A 25,900-nucleotide genomic window follows, 5' to 3' on the forward strand; every position below is an offset into this window, starting at 1 on the left:
TGATGCATAATTTAAATGTGAAGAAGAGTAATGTGGCAGTTGAGGGTATAATTGGTGGACATCAGGTATTCAGTGTTGTGAATGGAAATGATGAAGAGCTTGGGGATTTGTGTGTTAAAAAAAGACTGCTGATTGGGAATACTTGGTTTAAAAAGAGAGATATACACAAGTATGCATATGTGAGCAGGAGAGATGGTCAAAGGGCATTAATGGATTATGTGCTAATTGATAGGCATGTAAAAGAGACTTTTGGATGTTAATGTGCTGAGAGGGGCAGCTGGAGGGATGCCTGATCACTATCTTGTGAAGGCAAAGGTGAAGATTTGCAGAGGTTTTCAAAAGAGAAGAGAGAATGTTGGGGAGAAGAGAGTGGTGAGAGTAAGTGAGCTTGGAAAGGAGACTTGTGTGAGGAAGCACCAGGAGAAATTGAGAGTACAATGGCAAAAGGTGAAAGCAAAGTATGTAAGGGGAGAGGGTGAGGAATAGGGTGTATTTAGGGAAGCAGTGATGGCATGTGCAAAAGATCCATGTGGCATGAGAAAGGTAAGAGGTGGGCAGATTAGAAAGGGTAGTGAGAAGTGGGATAAAGAAGCGAAATTGTAAGAGAAAGAGAAAAGGCAGGCGTTTGGATGATACCTGCAAGGAAGGAGTGCAAATGACTGGGAGATGTATAAAACAAGGCAGCAAGAGGTCAAGAGAAAGTGGCAAGGGTTGAAAAAGAGGGCAAATGAGAGTTTTGGGTGAGAGAGTATCATCAAGCTTTAGGGAGAATAAAAAGATGCTTTTGGAAGGAGGTAAATAATGTGCATAGAACAAGAAAACAAATGGGAATATCAGTGAATGGGGCAAACGGGGAAGTAATAACAGGTAGTCATGAAGTGAGTTGGAGTGAGTATTTTGAAGGATTGTTGAATGTGTTTGATGACAGAGTGGGATGTGGTAATGCTGGGAATGGATAAAGGTAAGCAAGTATGAATGTGTACATGTGTATATATGTATATGTCTGTGTATGTGTATGCATTCATATGTGTATAATTTGATAAGCATATGTATGTACATGTGTGTGTATGGGTGTTTATGTATATATGTGTGTATATGAGCCAATGTGTGTGAAAGAAGAAAGCTGAGAGTAAATGTGAATAAGAGCAAGGTTATTAGGTACAGTAGAATTGAGAGACTAGTCAATTGGGAGGTAAGTTTGAATGGAGAAAAACTGGAGGAAGTGAAGTGTTTTAGATATCTTGGAGTGGATTTGGCAACAGATGGAGCCATGGAAGCAGCAGTGAGTCACAGGGTGGGGGAGGGGGCAAAAGTTCTGGGAACGTTGAAGAATGTGTGGAAGGCAAAAGCATCATCTTGGAATGCAAAAATGGGTTTGTTTGAAGGAATAGTGGTTCCAACAATGCTATATGGCTGCGAGGCATGGGGTATAGATAGAGTTGTGCAGAGGAGGGTGGATGTGTTGGAAATGAGGTGTTTGAGGACAATATGTGGTGTGAGGTGGTTTGATCGAGTAAGTAATAATAGGGCAAGAGAGATGTGTGGTAATAAAAAGCGTGTGGTTGAAAGAGCAGAAGAGGGTGTTTTGAAATGGTTTGGTCACATGGAGAGAATGAGTGAGGAAAGACTGACAAAGAGGATATATGTGTCAGAGGCGGAGGGAACGAGAAGTGGGAGACCAAATTAGAGGTGGAAAGATGGAGTGAAAAAGATTTTGAGCAATCGGGGCCTGAACATGCAGGAGGGTGAAAGGCATGCAAGGAATAGAGTGAACTGGAATGATGTGGTATACAGGGGTCGATGTGATGTCAATGGATTGAACCAGGGCATGTGAAGCGTCTGGGGTAAACCATGGAAAGTTTTGTGGCGCCTGGATGTGGAAAGGGAGCTGTGGTTTCGGTGAACTATACATGACAGCTAGAGACTGAGTGTGAACGAATGTGGCCTTTGTTGTCTTTTCCTAGCGCTACCTCATGCGCATGTGGGGGAAGGGGGGTTGTCATTTCATGTGTAGAGGGGTGGCGACAGGAATGAATAAAGGCAGCAAGTATGAATTATGTGCATGTGTATACATGTTTATGTCTGTGTATGTATATATATGTATATGTTGAAATGTATAGGTATGTATATGTGTTTGTGTCGATGTGTATGTATATACATGTGTATGTGGGTGGGTTGGGCCATTCTTTCGACTGTTTACTTGCGCTACCTTGCTAATGCGGGAGACAGCGACAAAGTATAATAAATGAAATAAAGAATGAGCCAATGGGCGATTCTTCGTCTCTTCCCTGGCGCTACCTCGCTGACACTGGAAACAGCGATCAAGTATTATAAAATGTAATAACAGATATACACTATTTCATTTCTTCGAGTGATTTCTGTATGAGACAGGTGGTATGATTTAGCAACCAAATATTTCTAGAATGAGGTGAGACAAGCTTCCATGTTCTGTCCCCCAGTTGTCACTGTCTGATGGGGTGGGGAGGGATATGATCTGGCCTCCCTCATGTGACATATAATATAACCTGGTCAGACCTTAACTCTTCATTTGATGTCATCAACACAGCAACCTCTATTCAGCCTCAACAAAAAAATTTTCCCCTGCAGTTCTAAGGGTTGGGGTGGGGGTCCCCTATGAGGAAGGAGGAGGGGAAAAGTTGGATGGGTGGTTGAGGTATGACATAAATTTGGAGGAGTTTATGGAAATAGGGCAAGGGAGGGCCTTTGTGGAGGGACAAGACTGGGAGTTTGGGTGAGGAGTTTAAGTGGAAGTGAAAGGAGGTAGCAGAAAAGTGGTGTTTGAAGGGTAGGGTGAACAAGATGGGATTTAGGAGGGGCTGTGGGGCTACAGGCTGTGAGGGCAGGGAATGGGTGATGAATGAGTGTTGAAAGGTAGGTTGCATGGGGAGAGTGCACGTAAGGGAGGAGTGGACCAGGACGGCGATGGGGAAGTAGGCACTGGGAGGGAGATAGTAAAATTAAGGTCACAGTGTGCCATTTTCAAAAGCTATATCTTGTCCCTAAGTATTAAATTTCCACAGTTGAGGCTTTGAGTGCTGCCTTAATTTCACGTAAATTAATTTGTTTAACCTTTTCTTCCAGATTTCTAGGGTTTACACAGAACAAACAATCTTTGTATGCTCCCTCTGGTCCTGTTATCATAAAATCCTCAATAAACCCTCGACCACAGGATGAACATGGGTAGCGAGCAGCTGATGCTGTTGTCATAAAATAGTACACAGATGTAAACTAAAGGGTTAATAAAGGTATATAAAAGAGAAGGAATGCTTAATAGTAACAGAAGCACTTATCAGTGATAATACACTGTGATCTTAGAGACTTGTTGGCTGGATGGTGACCTTACTTAACCTGACAACAAGGCAGAAAGTGACACATCCTACCAGTACAACCTCCTGAGATGAAATGAGCTCCTGAGTATGAGAATGAGAGAAGGAAGCATACTAAACTGCATTACAGATATGGTGGGAAAAAGGTTGGAAGAGGTGACAGAATTGAAGTATTTGGGAGTTATCTTGGATAAGTTCAGAGACATGGAAGGAGATATATGGATGACAGCAGTACAGGCTAGAGGGAGCTTAGGGATCCTTGACAGAATAATGCTGGGCAGAGGTGTAAGTACGGCAGTGAAGAAAGGATTAAGGAAAAGTACAATCCTCCCGACCCTGATCTATGAGGCCAAAACATGGACATGGAACAAGTGACAGAGGTCAAGAATCCAAGCGATGGAAATGAGTTTTTTGAAAGGAGCATGTGGTATGACTAGATGGAGTGAAGAAAGGAATGAGGAGGATGTATATGAGATTCGATATGGCAAGGAATGCAAAGAGAATGAATTGAAGAGTGGGTGTAATGCAATACTTTGAGATGGTTTGGGCAAGAGGAAAGAATGCAAGACAAGGAGTTTACAAGGGGAGTGTATGATAGTACAATTATAGGGCTACGACGTAAGGGGAAAACCACCTGTAACAGGAAAATAGAGTGGAAGAGTACTGGAGGATCAGAAACGGCAGAGGAATGTGTGTAATGGTCTAAGTGCAGGAGGTATGTAAGGACAGGGATAAGAAGAGACTCTTCTGCTGGAAGGAACAGGCATGAGATAGATAGACAGACTGATAGACAGATGGGCAGATAGATAGTTAAATAGAAAATAGGTGTTCATATCTTACGTAAGGCCAAAACAAGAATATGCTTCTCAAGTTTGGTCAGCACACCTACAGAAGCATGAAGAGGTAATAGAGAATGTCAAATAGAAGGCAACAAAGATGTTACCAGAACTGAGAAAGCTGAGTTACAATTAGAGGCTAGAAGCTTTGAACTCTCCTGACTTGAAAGAAAGATGGGTAAGGGGTGGCCTGATCACAACCTTTAAGTTTTGAAAATGGACTGATGACAAATACAGACAATTCTTTGTAAGCTGTAGGGATAGAGGGATGAAGACATAACATGAGATTAAGCAATAAACTTGTTAAAATATATGTAAAGTACTTTTATAAAAAAAATGGCACAAGAATGGAATAAGATGGCTAAGGACATGGTTAATTCATACAGCATACAATAATTAAGAAGTTGTATGACAGAGAGTGTCCAAGATATGGGGACCCATGAGTAAAACTCCCTTCCCATACAGTGCAAATGGGTAATTTCAAGAAACAATTATGACTTCTAAATGAGTAAACAAGGTCAAACTTTGAATATTCAAGTTGCTCGTTATGGTCCTTAAACTCTAAACTGGATGATACTAAACTCTAACAAGCACAAAAAGGGGCTACAAAACTAATTCCAGCTCTTAGAAACTACCATTATCCCAGGGGATAGGGAGAAAGAATACTTCCCACATATTCCCTGCATATCGTAGAAGGCGAATAATAAGGGGAGGGAGCGGGGGGGGCCTGGAAATCCTCCCCTCTCATTTTAAATTTTCCAAAAGAAAGAACAGAGAAAGGGCCAAGTGAGGATATTCCCTCTAAGGCCCAGTCCTCTGTTCTTAATGCTAACTCGCTAAAGCGGGAAATGGCAAATATATATGAAAAAAACTACCATAAGACTGGCTAAAAAGAATTGATCTTGCAGTGACCTGCTACATATTTTCAAAGTTCTGGATAAACTGAATAATATAAATCAACAAGAGCTTGTTGAAAAATGAAATGCTAACATGGAAAAAAGTTTCTTTGCTAAGAGAACCATTAAGCAATTGAACAAGTTACAGTTAAATGATGTTAATGTAGAGACTATAAATACCTTTAAAATAATTAACAAATATTTCATCAGTCACTGTATCTACTGTGTAAAGTGTCTCTCATTCCCCCACAAAAGAATGAAACCTCTGACCAAGACCACTGCCAAAGAGTTGTGTTGTACAACGACAAAATATGTTAATCATTGCCAGTAGTACAGCATATAGACAGCTTTCCATATCATTCTTTCCTATACAATTTCATACTTGCTCTATTTTAGCAATGCATGTTTTTTGTCTTTTCCTTTACCTCCTGGCTATCTCGGTGTTAATGTAGAAACTTACAGGTAACCTCATCATAGGGCAAAAAGCATTGTATTTTCTAAACATCCTATGTACTTCTATTTCCTAAAGCTTAAACTCAGTTTTCTCTTAATCACTCATATCACGCCACAACACCATTATACCATTCACTGCCTAAGGTCATAAAGTTGTTAATGTTACACTCACCTGTAGAAGGTATGGTAATATGGCATATATATCATTTGTTTCTAAAACGAACATGGCAAGTTCTGTGGGGCCTGGTTGTAGATAAGGAACTGTTTTGGTGCATTACAATAGACAGCTAGAGAATGGATGGGAGCAGATATGGTCTTTCTTCATCTGATCCTGGCACTACCTCACTACTCTGAGAAAAAGTTATCAAGAAAAAAAAATCTATATATAATTACCAAGATAGGCACTAAAGGTTTGAAAGCAGTGTCCAGAGGCCAACGATAAAAGCGGCGGATGGGGTTATAGCGAGCCTCATAATATCCTGGGACAACAGCTGGTTCACTTTCAGCAAGAATCTGAAAAATATAATTAAATATAACATACCTCATTTGTTATTCAAACTAGCTACAATTATATAACTAATAAACATCTGTATTAATTCATTACCTTATATTACTTATATCCATACACTGTCCAATAATACATTTGCATTCATTGAAATAATTATTGTTTACATAATCTACGTAATAGGATGTATTTAGGGAATCAGCGATGGAGTGCGCAAAAGATGCTTGTGACATGAGAAGCGTGGGAGGTGGGTTAATCAGAAAGGGTAGTGAGTGGTGGGATGAAGAAGTAAGATTATTAGTGAAAGAGAAGAGAGGCATTTGGATGATTTTTGCAGGGAAAAAATGCAATTGAGTGGGAGATGTATAAAAGAAAGAGACAGGAGGTCAAGAGAAAGGTGCAAGAGGTGAAAAAGAGGGCAAATGAGAGTTGGGGTGAGAGAGTATCATTAAATTTTAGGGAGAATAAAAAGATGTTCTGGAAGGAGGAAATTAAGTGCGTAAGACAAGGGAGCAAATGGGAACTTCAGTGAGGGGCGCTAATGGGGAGGTGATAACAAGTAGTGGTGATGTGAGAAGGAGATGGAGTGAGTATTTTCAAGGTTTGTTGAATGTGTTTGATGATAGAGTGGCAGATATAGGGTCTTTTGGTCGAGGTGGTGTGCAAAGTGAGAGGGTTAGGGAAAATGATTTGGTAAACTGAGAAGAGGTAGTAAAAGCTTTGCGGGAGATGAAAGCCGGCAAGGCAGCAGGTTTGGATGGTATTGCAGTGGAATCTATTAAAAAAGGGGGTGACTGTATTGTTGATTGGTTGGTAAGGTTATTTAATGTATGTATGACTCATGGTGAGGTGCCCGAGGATTGGCGGAATGCGTGCATAGTGCCATTGTGCAAAGGCAAAGGGGATAAGAGTGAGTGCTCAAATTACAGAGGTATAAGTTTGTTGAGTATTCCTGGGAAATTATATGGGAGGGTATTGATTGAGAGGGTGAAGCCATGTACAGATCATCAGATTGGGGAAGAGCAGTGTGGTTTCAGAAGAGGTAGAGGATGTGTGGATCAAGTGTTTGCTTTGAAGAATGTATGTGAGAAATACTTAGAAAAGCAAATGGATTTGTAAGTAGCATTTATGGATCTAGAGTAGGCATATGATAGAGTTGATAGAGATGCACTGTGGAAGGTATTAAGAATATATGGTGTGGGAGGCAAGTTCTTAGAAGCAGTGAAAAGTTTTTATCAAGGATGTAAGGCATGTGTACGTGTAGGAAGAGAGGAAAGTGACTGGTTCTCAGTGAATGTAGGTTTGCGGCAGGGGTGTGTGATGTCTCCATGGTTGTTTAATTTGTTTATGGATGGGGTTGTTAGGGAGGTGAATGCAAGAGTTTTGGAAAGAGGGGCAAGTATGAACTTTGTTGTGGATGAAAGAGCTTGGGAAGTGAGTCAGTTGTTGTTCGCTGATGATACAGCGCTGGTGGCTGATTCATGTGAGAAACTGCAGAAGCTGGTGACTGAGTTTGTTAAAGTGTGTGAAAGAAGAAAGTTAAGAGTAAATGTGAATAAGAGCAAGGTTATTAGGTACAGTAGGGTTGAGGGTCAAGTCAAATGGGAGGTAAGTTTGAATGGAGAAAAACTGGAGGAAGTAAAGTGTTTTAGATATCTGGGAGTGGATCTGGCAGCGGATGGAACCATGGAAGCGGAAGTGAATCATAGGGTGGGGGAGGGGGCGAAAATCCTGGGAGCCTTGAAGAATGTGTGGAAGTCGAGAACATTATTTCGGAAAGCAAAAATGGGTATGTTTGAAGGAATAGTGGTTCCAACAATGTTGTACGGTTGCGAGGCGTGGGCTATGGATAGAGTTGTGTGCAGGAGGGTGGATGTTCTGGAAAATAGATGTTTGAGGACAATGTGTGGTGTGAGGTGGTTTGATCGAGTAAGTAATGTAAGGGTAAAAGAGATGTGTGGAAATAAAAAGAGCGTGGTTGAGATAGAAGAGGGTGTTTTGAAATGGTTTGGGCACATGGAGAGAATGAGTGAGGAAAGATTGACCAAAAGGATATATGTGTCAGAGGTGGAGGGAACGAGGAGAAGTGGGAGACCAAATTGGAGGTGGAAAGATGGAGTGAAAATGATTTTGAGTGATCGGGGCCTGAACATGCAGGAGGGTGAAAGGCGGGCAAGGAATAGAGTGAATTGGATTGATGTGGTATACCGGGGTTGACGTGCTGTCAGTGGATTGAATCAGGGCATGTGAAGCGTCTGGGGTAAACCATGGAAAGTTGTGTGGGGCCTGGATGTGGAAAGGGAGCTGTGGTTTCGGGCATTATTGCATGACAGCTAGAGACTGAGTGTGAACGAATGGGGCCTTTGTTGGCTTTTCCTAGCGCTACCTCGCACACATGAGGGGGGAGGGGGATGGTATTCCATGTGTAGCGGGGTGGCGTTGGGAATGAATAAAGACAGACAGTGTGAACTGTGTGCATGGGTATATATGTATGTGTCTGTGTGTGTACATATATGTGTACATTGAGATGTATAGGTATGTATCATTGCGTGTGTGGACGTGTATGTACATACATGTGTATGGGGGTGGGTTGGGCCATTTCTTTCGTCTGTTTCCTTGAGCTACCTCGCAAACGCGGGAGACAGATACAAAGCAAAATAAAATGAATACATAAATATAAATAATCTACGTATATATATATATATATATATATATATATATATATATATATATATATATATATATATATATATATTTTCCCTGGGGATAGGGGAGAAAGAATACTTCCCACGTATTCCCTGCGTGTCGTAGAAGGCGACTAAAAGGGGAGGGAGCGGGGGGGCTGGAAATCCTCCCCTCTCGTTTTTTTTTTAATTTTCCAAAAGAGGGAACAGAGAATTGCGCCAGGTGAGGGTATTCCCTCAAAGGCCCAGTCCTCTGTTCTTAACGCTACCTCGCTAATGCGGGAAATGGCGAATAGTTTGAAAGAAAGAAAGATATATATATATATATATATATATATATATATATATATATATATATATAGATTATATTATTTTTATTATACTTTGTCGCTGTCTCCCGCGTTTGCGAGGTAGCGCAAGGAAACAGACGAAAGAAATGGCCCAACCCCCCCCCATACACATGTATATACATACGTCCACACACGCAAATATACATACTACACAGCTTTCCATGGTTTACCCCAGACGCTTCAATGCCTTGAGTCAATCCACTGACAGCACGTATATATATATATATATATATATATATATATATATATATATATATATATATATATATAAATATAAATATATATATATATATATATATATATATATATATATATATATATATTTTTTTTTATACTTTGTCGCTGTCTCCCGCGTTTGCGAGGTAGCGCAAGGAAACAGACGAAAGAAATGGCCCAACCCCCCCATACACATGTATATACATACGTCCACACACGCAAATATACATACCTACACAGCTTTCCATGGTTTACCCCAGACGCCCCACATGCCCTGATTCAATCCACCGACAGCACGTCAACCCCGGTACACCACATCGCTCCAATTCACTCTATTCCTTGCCCTCCTTTCACCCTCCTGCATGTTCAGGCCCCGATCACACAAAATCTTTTACACTCCATCTTTCCACCTCCAATTTGGTCTCCCTCTCCTCCTTGCTCCCTCCACCTCCGACACATATATCCTCTTGGTCAATCTTTCCTCACTCATCCTCTCCATGTGCCCAAACCACTTCAAAACACCCTCTTCTGCTCTCTCAACCACGCTCTTTTTATTTCCACACATCTCCCTTACCCTTACGTTACTCACTCGATCAAACCACCTCACACCACACATTGTCATATATATATATATATATATATATATATATATATATATATATATATATATATATATATATATATATAAATATGTGTGTGTGTGTGTGTGCGTGTGTATATGAGACAATAGGTTTCTCTTCATCTGTTTCCTGGTGCTACCTCGCTGATGTGGGAAACTGCAAAAAGTATAATAATATTTTCTTTATTATACTTTGTTGCTGTCTCCCGCGTTAGTGAGGTAGCGCAAGGAAACAGACGAAGGAATGGCCCAACCAACCCACATACACATGTATATACATACACGTCCACACACGCACATATACATACCTATACATCTCAACGTATACATATATATACACACAAAGACATATACATATATACACATGTACATAATTCATACTGTATGCCCTCATTCATTCCCGTCGCCACCCAGCCACACATGAAATAACAACCCACTCCCCCCGCATACACGCTAGGTAGGGCTAGTAAAGACAACAGAGGCCACATTTGCTCACACTCAGTCTCTAGCCGTCATGTATAATGCACCAAAACCAAAGCTCCCTTTCCACATCCAGGCCCCACAGAACTTTCCATGGTCTACCCCAGATGATTCACATGCCTTGGTTCAAACCAATGACAGCACATCGACTCTGGTATACCACGTCGTTCCAATTCACTCTATTCCTTGCACGGCTTTCACCCTCCTGCATGTTCAGGCCCCAATCACAAAATCTTTTTCACTCCATCTTTCCACCTCCAATTTGGTCTCCCACTTCTCGTTCCCTCCACCTCTGACACATATATCCTCTTTGACAATCTTTCCTCACTCATTCTCTCCATGTGACCAAACCATTTCAAAACACACTCTTCTGCTCTCCCAACCACACTCTTTTTATTACCAATCATCTCTCTTATCCTTTCATTACTTATTCGATCAACCCACCTCACACCATATATTGTCCCGAAACATCTCGTTTCGAGCACATCTACCCTCCTCCGCACAACTCTATCTACAGCCCACGCCTCGCAACCATACATCATTGTTGGGACCACTATTCCTTCAAACATACTCATTTTTCCTTTCCGAGATAACGTTCTCAACTTCCACACATTCTTCAACACTCCCAGAACTTTTGCCTCTCCACCACTCCATGATTCACTTCCACTTCCATGGTTCCATCCGCTGCCAGATCCACTCCCAGATATCTAAAACACTTCACTTCCTCCAGTTTTTCTCTATTCAAACTTACCTCAACTTGTCCCTCAACCCTACTGTACCTAATAACCTTACTCTTATTCACATTTACTCTCAGCTTTCTTCTTTCACGCACTTTACCAAACTCAGTCACCAGCTTCTGCAGTTCCTCACACGAATCAGCCACCAGCGAGTGTATCATCAGCGAACAACAACTGACTCACTTCCCAAGCTCTCTCATCCACAACAGACTGCATACTTGCCCCTTTCCAAAACTTTTGCATTCACCTCCCTAACAACCCCATCCATAAACATATTAAACAACCATGGAGACATCATGCACCCCTGCCACAAACCTACATTCACTAAGAACCAATCACTTTTCTCTCTTCCTACACATACACATGCCTTACATCCTCAATGAAAACTTTTCACTGCTTCTAACAAATTACCTCCCACACCATATATTCTTAATACCTTCCACAGAGCATCTCTATCAACTCTGTCATATGCCTTCTCCAGATCCATAAATTCTACATACAAATCCATTTGCTTTTCTAAGTATTTCTCACATCCATTTTTCAAAGCAAACACCTGAACCACACATCCTCTACCACTTCTGAAACCACACTGCTCTTCCCCAGTCTGATACTCTGTACATGCCTTCACCCTCTCAATCAATACCCTCCCATATAATTTCCCAGGAATACCCAACAAACTTATACCTCTGTAATTTGAGCACTCATTTCTATTCCCTTTGCCTTTGTACAACGGCACTATGTAAGCATTCCGCCAATCCTCGGGGACCTCACCATGAGTCATACATACACTAAATAATCTTACCAACCAGTCAACAATACAGTCACCCCCTTTTTTAATAAATTCCACTGCAATACCATCCAAACCCGCTGCCTTGCCGGCTTTCATCTTCCGCAAAGCTTTTACTACCTCTTCTCTGTTTACCAAATCATTCTCCCTAACCCTCTCACTTTGCACACCACCTCAACCAGAACACCCTATATCTGCCACTCTATCATCAAACACATTCAACAAACCTTCAAAATACTCACTCCATCTTCTCACATCACCATTACTTGTTATCACCTCCCCATTAGCCCCCTTCACTGATGTCCCCATTAGTTCCCTTGTCTTACGCACTTTATTTACCTCCTTCCAAAACATCTTTTTATTCTCCCTAAAATTTAATGATACTCTCTCATCCCAACTCTCATTTGCCCTCTTTTTCACCTCTTGCACCTTTCTCTTGACCTCCTACCTCTTTCTTTTATACATCTCCCACTCATTTGCATTATTTCCCTGCAAAAATCGTCCAAATGCCTCTCTCTTCTCTTTCACTAATAATCTTACTTCTTCATCCCACCACTCACTACTCTTTCTAATCTGCCCATCTCCCATGCTTCTCATGCCACAAGCATCTTTAGCACAAGCCATCACTGCTTCCCTAAATACATCCCATTCCTCTCCCACTCCCCTTACGTCCTTTGTTCTCGCCATTTTCCATTCTGTACTCAGTCTCTCCTGGTACTTCCTCACACAAGTCTCCTTCCCAAGCTCACTTACTCTCACCACTCTCTTCACCCCAACATTCTCTCTCCTTTTCTGAAAACCTCTACAAATCTTCACTTTTGCCTCCACAAGATAATGATCAGAGATCCCTCCAGTTGCACCTCTCAGCACATTAACATCCAAAAGTCTCTCTTTCACGCGCCTATCAATTAACACATAATCCAATAATGCTCTCTGGCCACCTCTCCTACTTACGCATGTATACTTATGTATATCTCTCTTTTTAAACCAGGTATTCCCAATCACCAGTCCTTTTTCAACACATAAATCTACAAGCTCTTCACCATTTCCATTTACAACAATGAACACCCCATGTACACCAATTATTCCCTCAACTGCCACATTACTCACCTTTGCATTCAAATCACCCATCACTATAACCCGGTCTCGTGCATCAAAACTACTATCACACTCACTCAGCTGCTCCCAAAACACTTGCCTCTCATGATCTTTCTTCTCATGCCCAGGTGCATAGGCACCAATAATCACCCATCTCTCTCTATCCACTTTCAGTTTTACCCATATCAATCTAGAGTTCAATTTCTTACACTCTATCACATACTTCCACCACTCCTGTCTCAGGAGTAGTGGTACTCCTTCCCTTGCTCTCGTCCCCTGACTAACCCCTGACTTTACTCCCAAGACATTCTCAAGCCACTCTTCCCCTTTACCCTTCAGCTTTGTTTCACTCAGAGACAAAACATTCAGTATCTCTCCTTTTTTCTCATCTTGGTTACATCCACACACATTTAGACACCCCAATCTGAGCCCTCGAGGAGGATGAGCACTCCTCACATGACTCCTTCTGTTTCCCCTTTTAGAAAGTTAAAATACAAGGAGAGGAGGGTTTCTAGCCCCTCGCTCCCGTCCCCTTTAGTCCCCTTCTACACCACGTGAGGAATGTGTGGGAAGTATTTTTTCTCCCCTATCCCCAGGGATAACAGGGATAATAATAATAATGATGATAATAATAATAATAATAATAATAATAATAATAATAATAATAATAATAACAATGATATTGAGGATATTCCAAAAAAGGCCCAGTCCTCTGTTCCCAACGCTACCTCGCTAACGGGGGAAATGGCGAATAGTTTAAAAGAAAAGAAAGAAATATCCCTGGGGATAGGGGATTAAGAATACTTCCCATGTATTCCCTGCGTGTCGTAGAAGGCGACTAAAAGGGGAGGGAGCGGGGGGCTGGAAATCCTCCCCTCTCATTTTTTTTTTGATTTTCCAAAAGAAGGAACAGAGGGGGCCAGGTGAGGATATTCCAAAAAAGGCCCAGTCCTCTGTTCCTAACGCTACCTCGCTAATGCGGGAAATGGCGAATAGTTTAAAAGAAAAGAAAGAAAATAATAATAATAATAATAATAATAATAATAATAATAATAATAATAAGAAGAAGAAGAAGAAGAAGAAGAAGAAAGTTAAGAGTAAATGTGAATAAGAGCAAGGTTATTAGGTACAGTAGGGTTGAGGGTCAAGTCAATTGGGAGGTGAGTTTGAATGGAGAAAAACTGGAGGAAGTGAAGTGTTTTAGATATCTGGAAGTGGATCTGGCAGCGGATGGAACCATGGAAGCGGAAGTGGATCATAGGGTGGGGGAGGGGGCGAAAATCCTGGGGGCCTTGAAGAATGTGTGGAAGTCGAGAACATTATCTCGGAAAGCAAAAATGGGTATGTTTGAAGGAATAGTGGTTCCAACAATGTTGTATGGTTGCGAGGCGTGGGCTATGGATAGAGTTGTGCGCAGGAGGATGGATGTGCTGGAAATGAGATGTTTGAGGACAATGTGTGGTGTGAGGTGGTTTGATCGAGTGAGTAACGTAAGGGTAAGAGAGATGTGTGGAAATAAAAAGAGCGTGGTTGAGAGAGCAGAAGAGGGTGTTTTGAAGTGGTTTGGGCACATGGAGAGGATGAGTGAGGAAAGATTGACCAAGAGGATATATGTGTCGGAGGTGGAGGGAACAAGGAGAAGAGGGAGACCAAATTGGAGGTGGAAAGATGGAGTGAAAAAGATTTTGTGTGATCGGGGCCTGAACATGCAGGAGGGTGAAAGGAGGGCAAGGAATAGAGTGAATTGGAGCGATGTGGTATACCGGGGTTGACGTGCTGTCAGTGGATTGAAGCAAGGCATGTGAAGCGTCTGGGGTAAACCATGGAAAGCTGTGTAGGTATGTATATTTGCGTGTGTGGACGTATGTATATACATGTGTATGGGGGGGGTTGGGCCATTTCTTTCGTCTGTTTCCTTGCGCTACCTCGCAAATGCGGGAGACAGCGACAAAGTATAATAAATAAATAAATAAATATAAATATAATAATAATAATAATTATTCATTTATATATTATTATACTTTGTCGCTGTCTCCCGCGTTTGCGAGGTAGCGCAAGGAAACAGACGAAAGAAATGGCCCAACCCCCCCCCATACACATGTATATACATACGTCCACACACGCAAATATACATACCTACACAGCTTTCCATGGTTCACCCCAGACGCTTCACATGCCTTGATTCAATCCACTGACAGCACGTCAACCCTGGTATACCACATCGCTCCAATTCACTCTATTCCTTGCCCTCCTTTCACCCTCCTGCATGTTCAGGCCCCGATCACACAAAATCTTTTTCACTCCATCTTTCCACCTCCAATTTGGTCTCCCTCTTCTCCTCGTTCCCTCCACCTCCGACACATATATCCTCTTGGTCAATCTTTCCTCACTCATTCTCTCCATGTGACCAAACCATTTCAAAACACCCTCTTCTGCTCTCTCAACCATGCTCTTTTTATTTCCACACATCTCTCTTACCCTTACGTTACTCACTCGATCAAACCACCTCACACCACACATTGTCCTCAAACATCTCATTTCCAGCACATCCATCTTCCTGCGCACAACTCTATCCATAGCCCACGCCTCGCAACCATACAACATTGTTGGAACCACTATTCCTTCAAACATACCCATTTTTGCTTTCCGAGATAATGTTCTCGACTTCCACACATTCTTCAAGGCCCCCAGAATTTTCGCCCCCTCCCCCACCCTATGATCCACTTCCGCTTCCATGGTTCCATCCGCTGCCAGATCCACTCCCAGATATCTAAAACACTTCACTTCCTCCAGTTTTTCTCCATTCAAACTCACCTCCCAATTGACTTGACCCTCAACCCTACTGTACCTAATAACCTTGCTCTTATTCACATTTACTCTTAACTTTCTTCTTCCACACACTTTACCAAACTCAGTCACCAGCTTCTGCAGTTTCTCACATGAATCAGCCACCAGCGCTGTATCATCAGCGAACAACAACTGACTCACTTCCCAAGCTCTCTCATCCCCAACAGACTTCATACTTGCCCCTCTTTCCAAAACTCTTACATTTACCTCCCTAACAACCCCATCCATAAACAAATTAAACAACCATGGAGACATCACACACCCCTGCCGCAAACCTACATTCACTGAGAACCAATCACTTTCCTCTCTTCCTACACGTACACATGCCTTACATCCTCGATAAAGACTTTTCACTGCTTCTAACAACTTTCCTCCCACACCATATATTCTTAATGAATGTGGCCTTTGTTGTCTATTCCTAGCGCTACCTCGCGCACATGCGGGGGGACGGGGTTGTTATTTCATGTGTAGAGGGGTCGCAATGGGAATGAATAAGGGCAGACAGTATGAATTATGTACATGTGTATATATGTATATGTCTGTGTGTGTATATATATGTATATGTTGAGATGTATAGGTATGTATATTTGCGTGTGTGGACGTGTATGTATATACATGTGTATGGGGGTGGGTTAGGCCAATTCTTTTGTCTGTTTCCTTGCTCTACCTCGCAAATGCGGGAGACAGCGACAAAGCAAAATAAAATAAATGTATTCATTTATTTATTTATTTTGCTTTGTCGCTGTCTCCCGCATTTGCGAGGTAGAGCAAGGAAACAGACAAAAGAATTGGCCTAACCCACCCCCATACACATGTATATACATACACGTCCACACACGCAAATATACATACCTATACATCTCAATGTACACATATATATACAAACACAGACATATACATACATACACATGTACATAATTCATAGTCTGCCTTTATCTATTCCCATCGCCACCTCGCCACACATGGAATACCATCCCCCTCCCCCCTCATGTGTGCGTGGTAGCACTAGGAAAAGACAACAAAGGCCCCATTCGTTCACACTCAGTCCCCAGCTGCCACGTAATAATGCCCGAAACCAGAGCTCCCCCTCCACATCCAGACCCCACAGAACTTTCCATGGTTTACCCCAGACGCTTGACATGCCCTGATTCAATCCATTGACAGCACGTCGACCCCGGTATACCACATCGATCCAATTCACTCTATTCCTTGCCTGCCTTTCACCCTCCTGCATGTTCAGGCCCCGATCACTCAAAATCTTTTTCACTCCATCTTTCCACCTTCAATTTGGTCTCCCACTTCTCCTCATTCCCTCCACCTCCGACACATATATCCTCTTGGTCAATCTTTCCTCACTCATTCTCTCCATGTGCCCAAACCATTTCAAAACACCCTCTTCTGCTCTCTCAACCACGCTCTTTTTATTTCCACACATCTCTCTTACCCTTACATTACTTACTCGATCAAACCACCTCACACCACATATTGTCCTCAAACATCTCATTTCCAGCACATCCACCCTCCTGCGCACATCTCTATCCATAGCCCACGCCTCGCAACCATACAACATTGTTGGAACCACTATTCCTTAAAACATACCCATTTTTGCTTTCCAAGATAATGTTCTCAACTTCCACACATTCTTCAACCCCCCCAGGATTTTCGCCCCCTCCCCCACCCTATGATTCACTTCCGCTTCCATGGTTCCATCCGCTGCCAGATCCACTCCCAGATATCTAAAACACTTTACTTCCTCCAGTTTTTCTCCATTCAAACTTACCTCCCAATTGACTTGACCCTCAACACTACTGTACCTAATAACCTTGCTCTTATTCACATTTACTCTTAACTTTCTTCTTTCACGCACTTTACCAAACTCAGTCACCAGCTTCTGCAGTTTCTCACACGAATCAGCCACCAGCGCTGTATCATCAGCGAACAACAACTGACTCACTTCCCAAGCTCTTTCATCCCCAACAGACTGCATACTTGCCCCTCTTTCCAAAACTCTTGCATTAACCTCCCTAACAACCCCATCCATAAACAAATTAAACAACCATGGAGACATCACACACCCCTACCACAAACCTACATTCACTGAGAACCAATCACTTTCCTCTCTTCCTACACGTACACATGCCTTACATCCTCGATAAAAACTTTTCACTGCTTCTAACAACTTGCCTCCCACACCATATATTCTTAGTACCTTCCACAGAGCATCTCTATCAACTCTATCATATGCCTTCTCCAGATCCATTAATGCTACATACAAATCCATTTGCTTTTCTAAGTATTTCTCACATACATTCTTCAAAGCAAACACCTGATCCACACATCCTCTACCACTTCTGAAACCACACTGCTCTTCCCCAATCTGATGCTCTGTACATGCCTTCACCCTCTCAATCAATACCCTCCCATATAATAATAATATAATTGGTGTATATGGGGTGTTCAGTGTAGTAAATGGAAATGGTGAAGAGCTTGTAGATTTGTGTACTGAAGAGGGAGTGGTGATTGGGAGTACCTGGATCAAAAAGAGATCTTTTTTATTTTCATTATTATACTCTGCTGCTGTCTCCTGCATTAGCAAGGTAGTGCAAGGAAACAGATGAAAGTATGGCCCAACCCACCCATACACGTATATAATTCATACTTGCTGCCTTTATTCATTCCCGTCACCACCCTGCTACACATGAAATAACAACCCTCTCCCCCCGCACGTGCATGAGGTAGTACTAGGAAAAGACAACAAAGGCTACAATCGCTCACACTCAGTCTCTAGCTGTCATGTATAATGCACTGAAACCACAGCTCCCTTTCCACATCCAGGCCCCTCAAATCTTTCCATGGTTTACCCCAGAAGCTTCACATGCCCTGGTTCAATCCACTGACAGCACGTCGACCCCAGTATACCACATTGTTCCAATTCACTCTATTCCTTGCACGCTTTTCACCCTACTGCATTTTCAGGCCCCGAACGCTCAAAATCTTTTTCATTCCACCCTTCCACCTCCAATTTGGTCTCCCACTTCTCATTCCTGCCACCTTTGACACATATATCCTCTTTGTCAATCTTTCCTCACTCTTTCTTTCCATGTGACCAAACCATTTCAATACATCCTCTTCTGCTCTCTCAACCACAGCAATATATACATAAGTATAGGTATGTAAGTAAGAGAGATGGCCAGAGAGCATTATTGGATTATGTGTCAATTGATAGGTGCATGAAAGAGAGACTTTTGGATGTTAATGTGCTGAGAGGGGCAACTGGAGGGATGTCTGATCATTATCTTGTGGAGGCAAAGGTGAAGATTTGTAGAGGTTTTCAGAAAAGAAGAGAGAATGTTGGGGTGAAGAGAGTGGTGAGAGTATGTGAGCTTGGAAAGGAGTCTTGTGTGAGGAAGTACCAGGAGAGACTGAGTGCAGAGAGAAAAAATGTGAGAGCAAATGATGTAAGGGAGAGTAAGAAGATGTTTTGGAAGGAGGTAAATAATGTGCGTAAAACAAGAGAACAAATGGGAACATCGGTGAAGGGGGTAATGGAGAGGTAATAAAAAGTAGTGGTAAAGTGAAAAGGAGATGGAGTAAGTATTTTGAAGGTTTTTTAAATGTGTTTGATGACAGAATGGCAGATATAGGGGGTTTTGGTCTCAAGGAGGTGTGCAAAGTGAGAGGGTCAGAGAGAATGGTTTAGTGAACAGAGAAAAGGTAGTGAAAGCTTTGCGGAAGATGAAAGCCGGCAAGGCGGTGGGTTTGGATAGTATTGCTGTGGAATTTACTAAAAAGGGGGTGACCGTGCTGTTGACTGGCTGGTGAGAATATTCAATGTATATATGGTTCATGGTGAAGTGGCTGAAGATTGGCGGAATGCATGCATATTGCCATTGTATAAAGGCAAAGGGGATAAAGGTGAGTGTTCAAACTACAGAGGTATAAGTTTGTTGAGTATTCCTGGGAAATTATATGGGAGGGTATTGATTGAGAGGGTGACGGCATGTACAGAGCATCAGATTGGGGAAGAGCAGTGTGGTTTCAGAAGTGGTAGAGGATGTGAGGATCAGGTGTTTGCTTTGAAGAATGTATGTGAGAAATACTTAAAAAAACAGATGGATTTGTATGTAGCATTTATGGATCTGGAGAAGGCATATGATAGAGTTGATAGAGATGCTCTGTGGAAAGTATTAAGAGTATATGGTGCAGGAGGTAAGTTGCTAAAAGCAGAAAAGTTTTTATCAAGAATGTAAGGCATGTGTATGAGTAGGGAGAGGAAAGTGATTGGTTCTCAATGAATGTCGGTTTGCGGCAGGGGTGCATGATGTCTCCATGGTTGTTAATTTGTTTATGGATAGGGTTGTTAGGGAGGTGAATACAAAAGTCTTGGAGGGAGGGTCAAGTGTGCAGTCTGTTGTGGATGAGAGATCTTGGGAAGTGAGTTAGTTGTAGTTCGTTGATGATACAGCGCTGATGGCTGATTCGGGTGAGAAACTGCAGAGGTTGGTGACTGAGTTTGGTAAAGTGTGTGAAAGAAGAAAGCTGAGAGTAAATGTGAATAAGAGCAAGGTTATTAGGTTCAGTAGGGTAGTAGGGTTGAGGGACAAGTAAATTGGGAGGTAAGTTTAAATGGAGAAAAACTGGATGAAGTGAATTGTTTTAGATAACTGGGAGTGGATTTGGCAGCAGATGGAACCATGGAAGCGGCAGTGAGCCACAGGGTGGGGGAGGGGGTGAAGGTTCTAGGAGTGATGAAGAATGTGTGGAAGGCGAGAACGCTATCTCGGAGCAAAAATGGGTATGTTTGAAGCAATAGTGGTTGTGAGGCATAGGCTATAGACAGGGTTGTGCGGAGGAGGGTGATGTGTGGAAATAGGATATTTGAGGACAATATGTGGTGTGAGCTGGTTTGATCGAATAAGTAATGAAAAGTTAAGAGAGATGTGTGGTAATAAAAAGAGTGTGGTTGAGAGAGCAGAAGAGGGTGTATTGAAATGGTATGGTCACATGGAGAGAATGAGTGAGAAGAGATTGACAAAGAGGATATATATGTCAAAAGTGGAGGGAACGAGAAGTGGGAACCAAACTGGAGATGGAAAGATGGAGTGAAAAAGATTTTGAGAAATCGGGGCCTGAAAATACAGGAGGGTGAAAGGCATGCAAGGAATAGAGTGAATTGGAACAATGTGGTATACTGGGGTCGACGTGCTGTCAATGGATTGAACCAGGGCATGTGAAGTGTCTGGGGTAAACTATGGAATGTTTTGTAGGGCCTGGATGTGGAAAGGTGTGTGTGTGTGTGTGTGTCTGTGTGTGTCTGTGTCTGTGTCTGTCTGTGTCTGTGTGTGTGTGTGTGTGTGTGTGTGTGTGTGTGTGTGTTACTGTTAGCTGATAATGTAGCTCAGGAGGCAAATTTGAGTAAGAAACTGCAGAAGCTGACTTCTGAGTTGAAGAATGTGTGACAGTAGAAATTTTACAGTTAATGTGAATAAAAGGAAGATCATTAGGTTTGACAGTGTAAAGAGACAGGTTAGTTGGAGTGTGAGTTTGAAGAGACAGAACCTGGAAGAAGTAGAGTACTTGATTGGACAGAGAAACATAGGAGCTGAGGTGAACTGTAGGGTGGGTGAAAAGTGTAAGGTCCTGGGTGCAATGGACTGTGTGCAAAGGGAAGTCACTATATGAGAAGGCAAAGATGGGCGTGTTTCATGGTGTTGTATGGATGCGAGAGGTGGGCCCAAGAAGACAAAATAAAGAAGGTGGGTGTGCTGGAAACAAAAAATTTGAGGTCACTGTGGTGTGAGGAGAGTTAGCCAAATAAGATATGATAGGGTAAGAGAAAGATGTGGCAGTAAGAGAGATATTTATGAGGGAATTGAAGAGGGTATGCATAAATGGTCTGAATGGATAGAGATGACTATGAGGTTATACTTGTTGGAAGTGAGAATAAGCAAAAGGGGGCAACAGCGGAGTAGGTGCAAGGATGGAGTTAAAAATTTTTTAAATGTTTGGAGCCTGAATATGCTAGAGGGTTTGAGGCATTAAATGGGAAAAAGCAAATTGGTGCAATGTGGTATAGTGGGGATGAATTGCTGTCAATGGATGTTCATAGCTAGATGAAGCAGGCAGGGAAAACCACAGAAAGGTCTGAGGAACCTGGTTATGGATAAGGGGCTGCATTTTGGTGCATTATACATGACATATAAAGAGTAGATATATGAAAATAAGGACATTTCTTTGTCTAATCCTGGTCCTACCTCAGTGATGTGAGAAATGACAAACAAATGTGAAAAAAAAAATTTACCTTCACCTTACTGCCCTAGGTACCACTTCCCAGGACTGCCCTTGGTGCTCACAAAGCCAGACATGTCCATTGGTTGAACCACTGGGCAAGGAATGTTATGATATTATTTGTAAGTCTATATGACATGAATGCAAGATGATTTAGGAGTAAGTGATCACTGTCTTCAAATTAGAAATTGCCTCTTGGGAATGAGGGTTCCTGAGTTATAATTAAAGTCTGTAATGTTTATGAGCACAAACAAGAAAGTGTAACCTGTATGTGTTAAGAGTGTGGTTTCAGATCCGGTGGGTGGTGTTAAAAAAAGGGTTAAAGGGTGGTTGTTTCCTGCTTGTTGGGTCATGCTGGTTTCTATATGTACATGTAAGCAGGGGTTGCTGATTTATTCAATATCAATTATCTTATAAACTAATACTTATATGAACACTAACTTGATCCTTCAGCCACTGCCTTCGATATGCTCGATCAGCATCAGTCATGCCCTCCAAACGAGCTCGCTCTCTTTTAAAGGGTCCCTCAATGGGAAATGCCTTTACTCCTCCAGTATCTGAAAAAAAAAAAAGTGAGCTCTGAAGAAGAAAAAGGTTCTGGTGTGATGCCCCGTGAGTTATGAGTCAATCTCCATGATATCTGGGGATTACTCTCTGACCACTTACCCTTTGCTAACTACCTAGTTATGAATACACATGACCTAGCATGGGTCAATATACATGACCTAGCATGGGTCAATATACATGACCTAGCATGGGTCAATATACATGACCTAGCATGGGTCAATACACATGACCTAGCATGGGTCAATATACATGACCTAGCATGGGTCAATATACATGACCTAGCATGGGTCAATACACATGACCTAGCATGGGTCAATATACATGACCTAGCATGGGTCAATATACATGACCTAGCATGGGTCAATATACATGACCTAGCATGGGTCAATATACATGACCTAGCATGGGTCAATATACATGACCTAGCATGGGTCAATATACAACTGTTGTAGTGTCCTTATATGTTGTTATACCGGCAGAGGTTGACCAGATTTATCCTCACAACACTCTCTCCTTCCCCTTCTCTCTTTCTCCCTCCATTCCTATCTTAATACAGAAACTATATACAATTTTTCATGCAAGGTGCAGTGATTACTACAACATGAGTGATTGTAATGGCATGAGTAACAAGAAATAAACATTACCGTGTTCCGCCATCTTGCGCTCCTCACAACAGCTGATCACATTTCCACTAGAACCAATATTTTTATGCACCAGTGATAAGTAATCACAAATATCATTCTTATATTTCTATTCATTATTTTAATATTAAGTAAATAAAACATAGGAAAATTAAAGAGATTAAGTAAAGTTGGTATACAACTGCAAAGGAAATTTTCCGTTTAATTGCGAACGTTCTCGATATGTAGATAAATTGTTACACATATCATTTATTATCATATATTACCATCATTCATGTACATTCTAATATTTTCATCATAATATATGTAGATAAATTGTTACACATATCATTTATTATCATATATGACCATCATTCATGTACATTCTAATATTTTCATCATAATATATGTAGATAAATTGTTACACATATCATTTATTATCATATATTACCATCATTCATGTACATTCTAATATTTTCATCATAATATATGTAGATAAATTGTTACACATATCATTTATTATCATATATTACCATCATTCATGTACATTCTAATATTTTCATCATAAAATATGTAGATGAATTGTTACACATATTACATATTACCATATGTTTACCATCATTTATGTACATTTTAACATTTTTAAATGTAGATAAACTGTTACACATTTATCATATAATCAACATCATTTATCTACATCTTAATATTTTTATCATAATATATGTAGATAAATTGTTACACATACAATGCACCGAAACAACAGCTCCCTTTCCACATACAGGCCCAACAAAACTTTCCATGGTTTACCCCAGACGCTTCACATGCCCTGGTTCAATCTATTGACAGCACGTCAACCCCGATATACCACATCGTTCCAATTCACTCTATTCCTTGCTAGCCTTTCACCCTCCTTCATGTTCAGGCCCCGATCACACAAAATCTTTTTCACTCCATCTTTCCACCTCCAATTTGGTCTCCCACTTCTCCTCGTTCCCTCCACCTCCGACACATATATCCTCTTGGTCAATCTTTCCTCACTCATTCTCTCCATGTGACCAAACCATTTCAAAACACCCTCCTCTGTTCTCTCAACCACGCTCTTTTTATTTCCACACATCTCTCTTACCCTTACGTTACTTACTCGATCAAACCACCTCACACCACACATTGTCCTCAAACATCTCATTTCCAGCACATCCATCCTCCTGCGCACAACTCTATCCATAGCCCACGCCTCGCAACCATACAACATTGTTGGAACCACTATTCCTTCAAACATACCCATTTTTGCTTTCCGAGATAATGTTCTCGACTTCCACACATTCTTCAAGGCTCCCAGAACTGTCGCCCCCTCCCCCACCCTATGATCCACTTCCGCTTCCATGGTTCCATCCGCTGCCAGATCCACTCCCAGATATCTAAAACACTTTACTTCCTCCAGTTTTTCTCCATTCAAACTTACCTCCCAATTGACTTGACCCTCAACCCTACTGTACCTAATAACCTTGCTCTTATTCACATTTACTCTTAACTTTCTTCTTTCACACACTTTACCAAACTCAGTCACCAGCTTCTGCAGTTTCTCACATGAATCAGCCACCAGCGCTGTATCATCAGCGAACAACAACTGACTCACTTCCCAAGCTCTCTCATCCCCAACAGACTTCATACTTGCCCCTCTTTCCAAAACTCTTGCATTCATCTCCCTAACAACCCCATCCATAAACAAATTAAACAACCATGGAGACATCACACACCCCTGCCGCAAACCTACATTCACTGAGAACCAATCACTTTCCTCTCTTCCTACACGTACACATGTCTTACATCCTCAATAAAAACTTTTCACTGCTTCTAACAACCTTCCTCCCACACCATATATTCTTAATACCTTCCACAGAGCATCTCTATCAACTCTATCATATGCCTTCTCCAGATCCATAAATGCCACATACAAATCCATTTGCTTTTCTAAGTATTTCTAACATACATTCTTCAAAGCAAACACCTGATCCACACATCCTCTACCACTTCTGAAACCACACTGCTCTTCCCCAATCTGATGCTCTGTACATGCCTTCACCCTCTCAATCAATACCCTCCCATATAATTTACCAGGAATACTCAACAAACTTATACCTCTGTAGTTTGAGCACTCACCTTTGTCCCCCAAGGTTACATTAGATTAGGTTAGGTTAAGTTAGGTTAGGTTAGGCTTGGCTATGCTAGGCTAGGCTAGGCTAGGTTAGGTTTTAGGTTAGGGTATGTTGAGTTCTTTGAATTGAGTTGGGTTAGGGTAGGCTAGCTAGGCTAGGCTAGGCTACGTTAGGGTAGGTGTCAGGTTTAGATAGGTTAGGTGTTAGGTTAGATTAGGTTTAAAAATTAGGTTGGGCTAGGTTAGGTGTTAGGTTAGGATAAGTTAGGTGTTAGGTTAGTTTAGGTTAGTGTAGATTAGGTTTAAAAAGTTTAGGTTAGGTGTTAGGTTAGGTGAGTTTAGATTAGGTTCAAAATTTAGGTTAAATTAGGTTAGGTTGGGTTAGGATAGGTTAGGTTAGGGTAGTTTAGGTTTT

General features: G+C 41.6%; 1 protein-coding gene across 1 annotated transcript in view; it reads right to left on the reverse strand.

Moving 5' to 3' along the window:
• The window catches only part of ND-B17 (NADH dehydrogenase (ubiquinone) B17 subunit), a 44,545-nt gene extending 21,145 nt beyond the window's left edge, over positions 1-23,400 (reverse strand). Inside the window, exons 1-3 of the mRNA XM_071683739.1 lie at positions 23,355-23,400; positions 22,585-22,700; positions 5,926-6,045 (exon numbers count right to left, since the gene is read on the reverse strand). Coding sequence (XP_071539840.1) covers positions 5,926-6,045; positions 22,585-22,700; positions 23,355-23,367 — 249 coding nt within the window. The 5' untranslated portion in view covers positions 23,368-23,400. The remainder of the gene's footprint in view (positions 1-5,925; positions 6,046-22,584; positions 22,701-23,354) is intronic.
• Positions 23,401-25,900: the final 2,500 nt, after the last annotated feature.

Source organism: Panulirus ornatus, chromosome 37, assembly GCF_036320965.1.
Source record: "Panulirus ornatus isolate Po-2019 chromosome 37, ASM3632096v1, whole genome shotgun sequence".
NCBI lineage: Eukaryota > Metazoa > Arthropoda > Malacostraca > Decapoda > Palinuridae > Panulirus > Panulirus ornatus.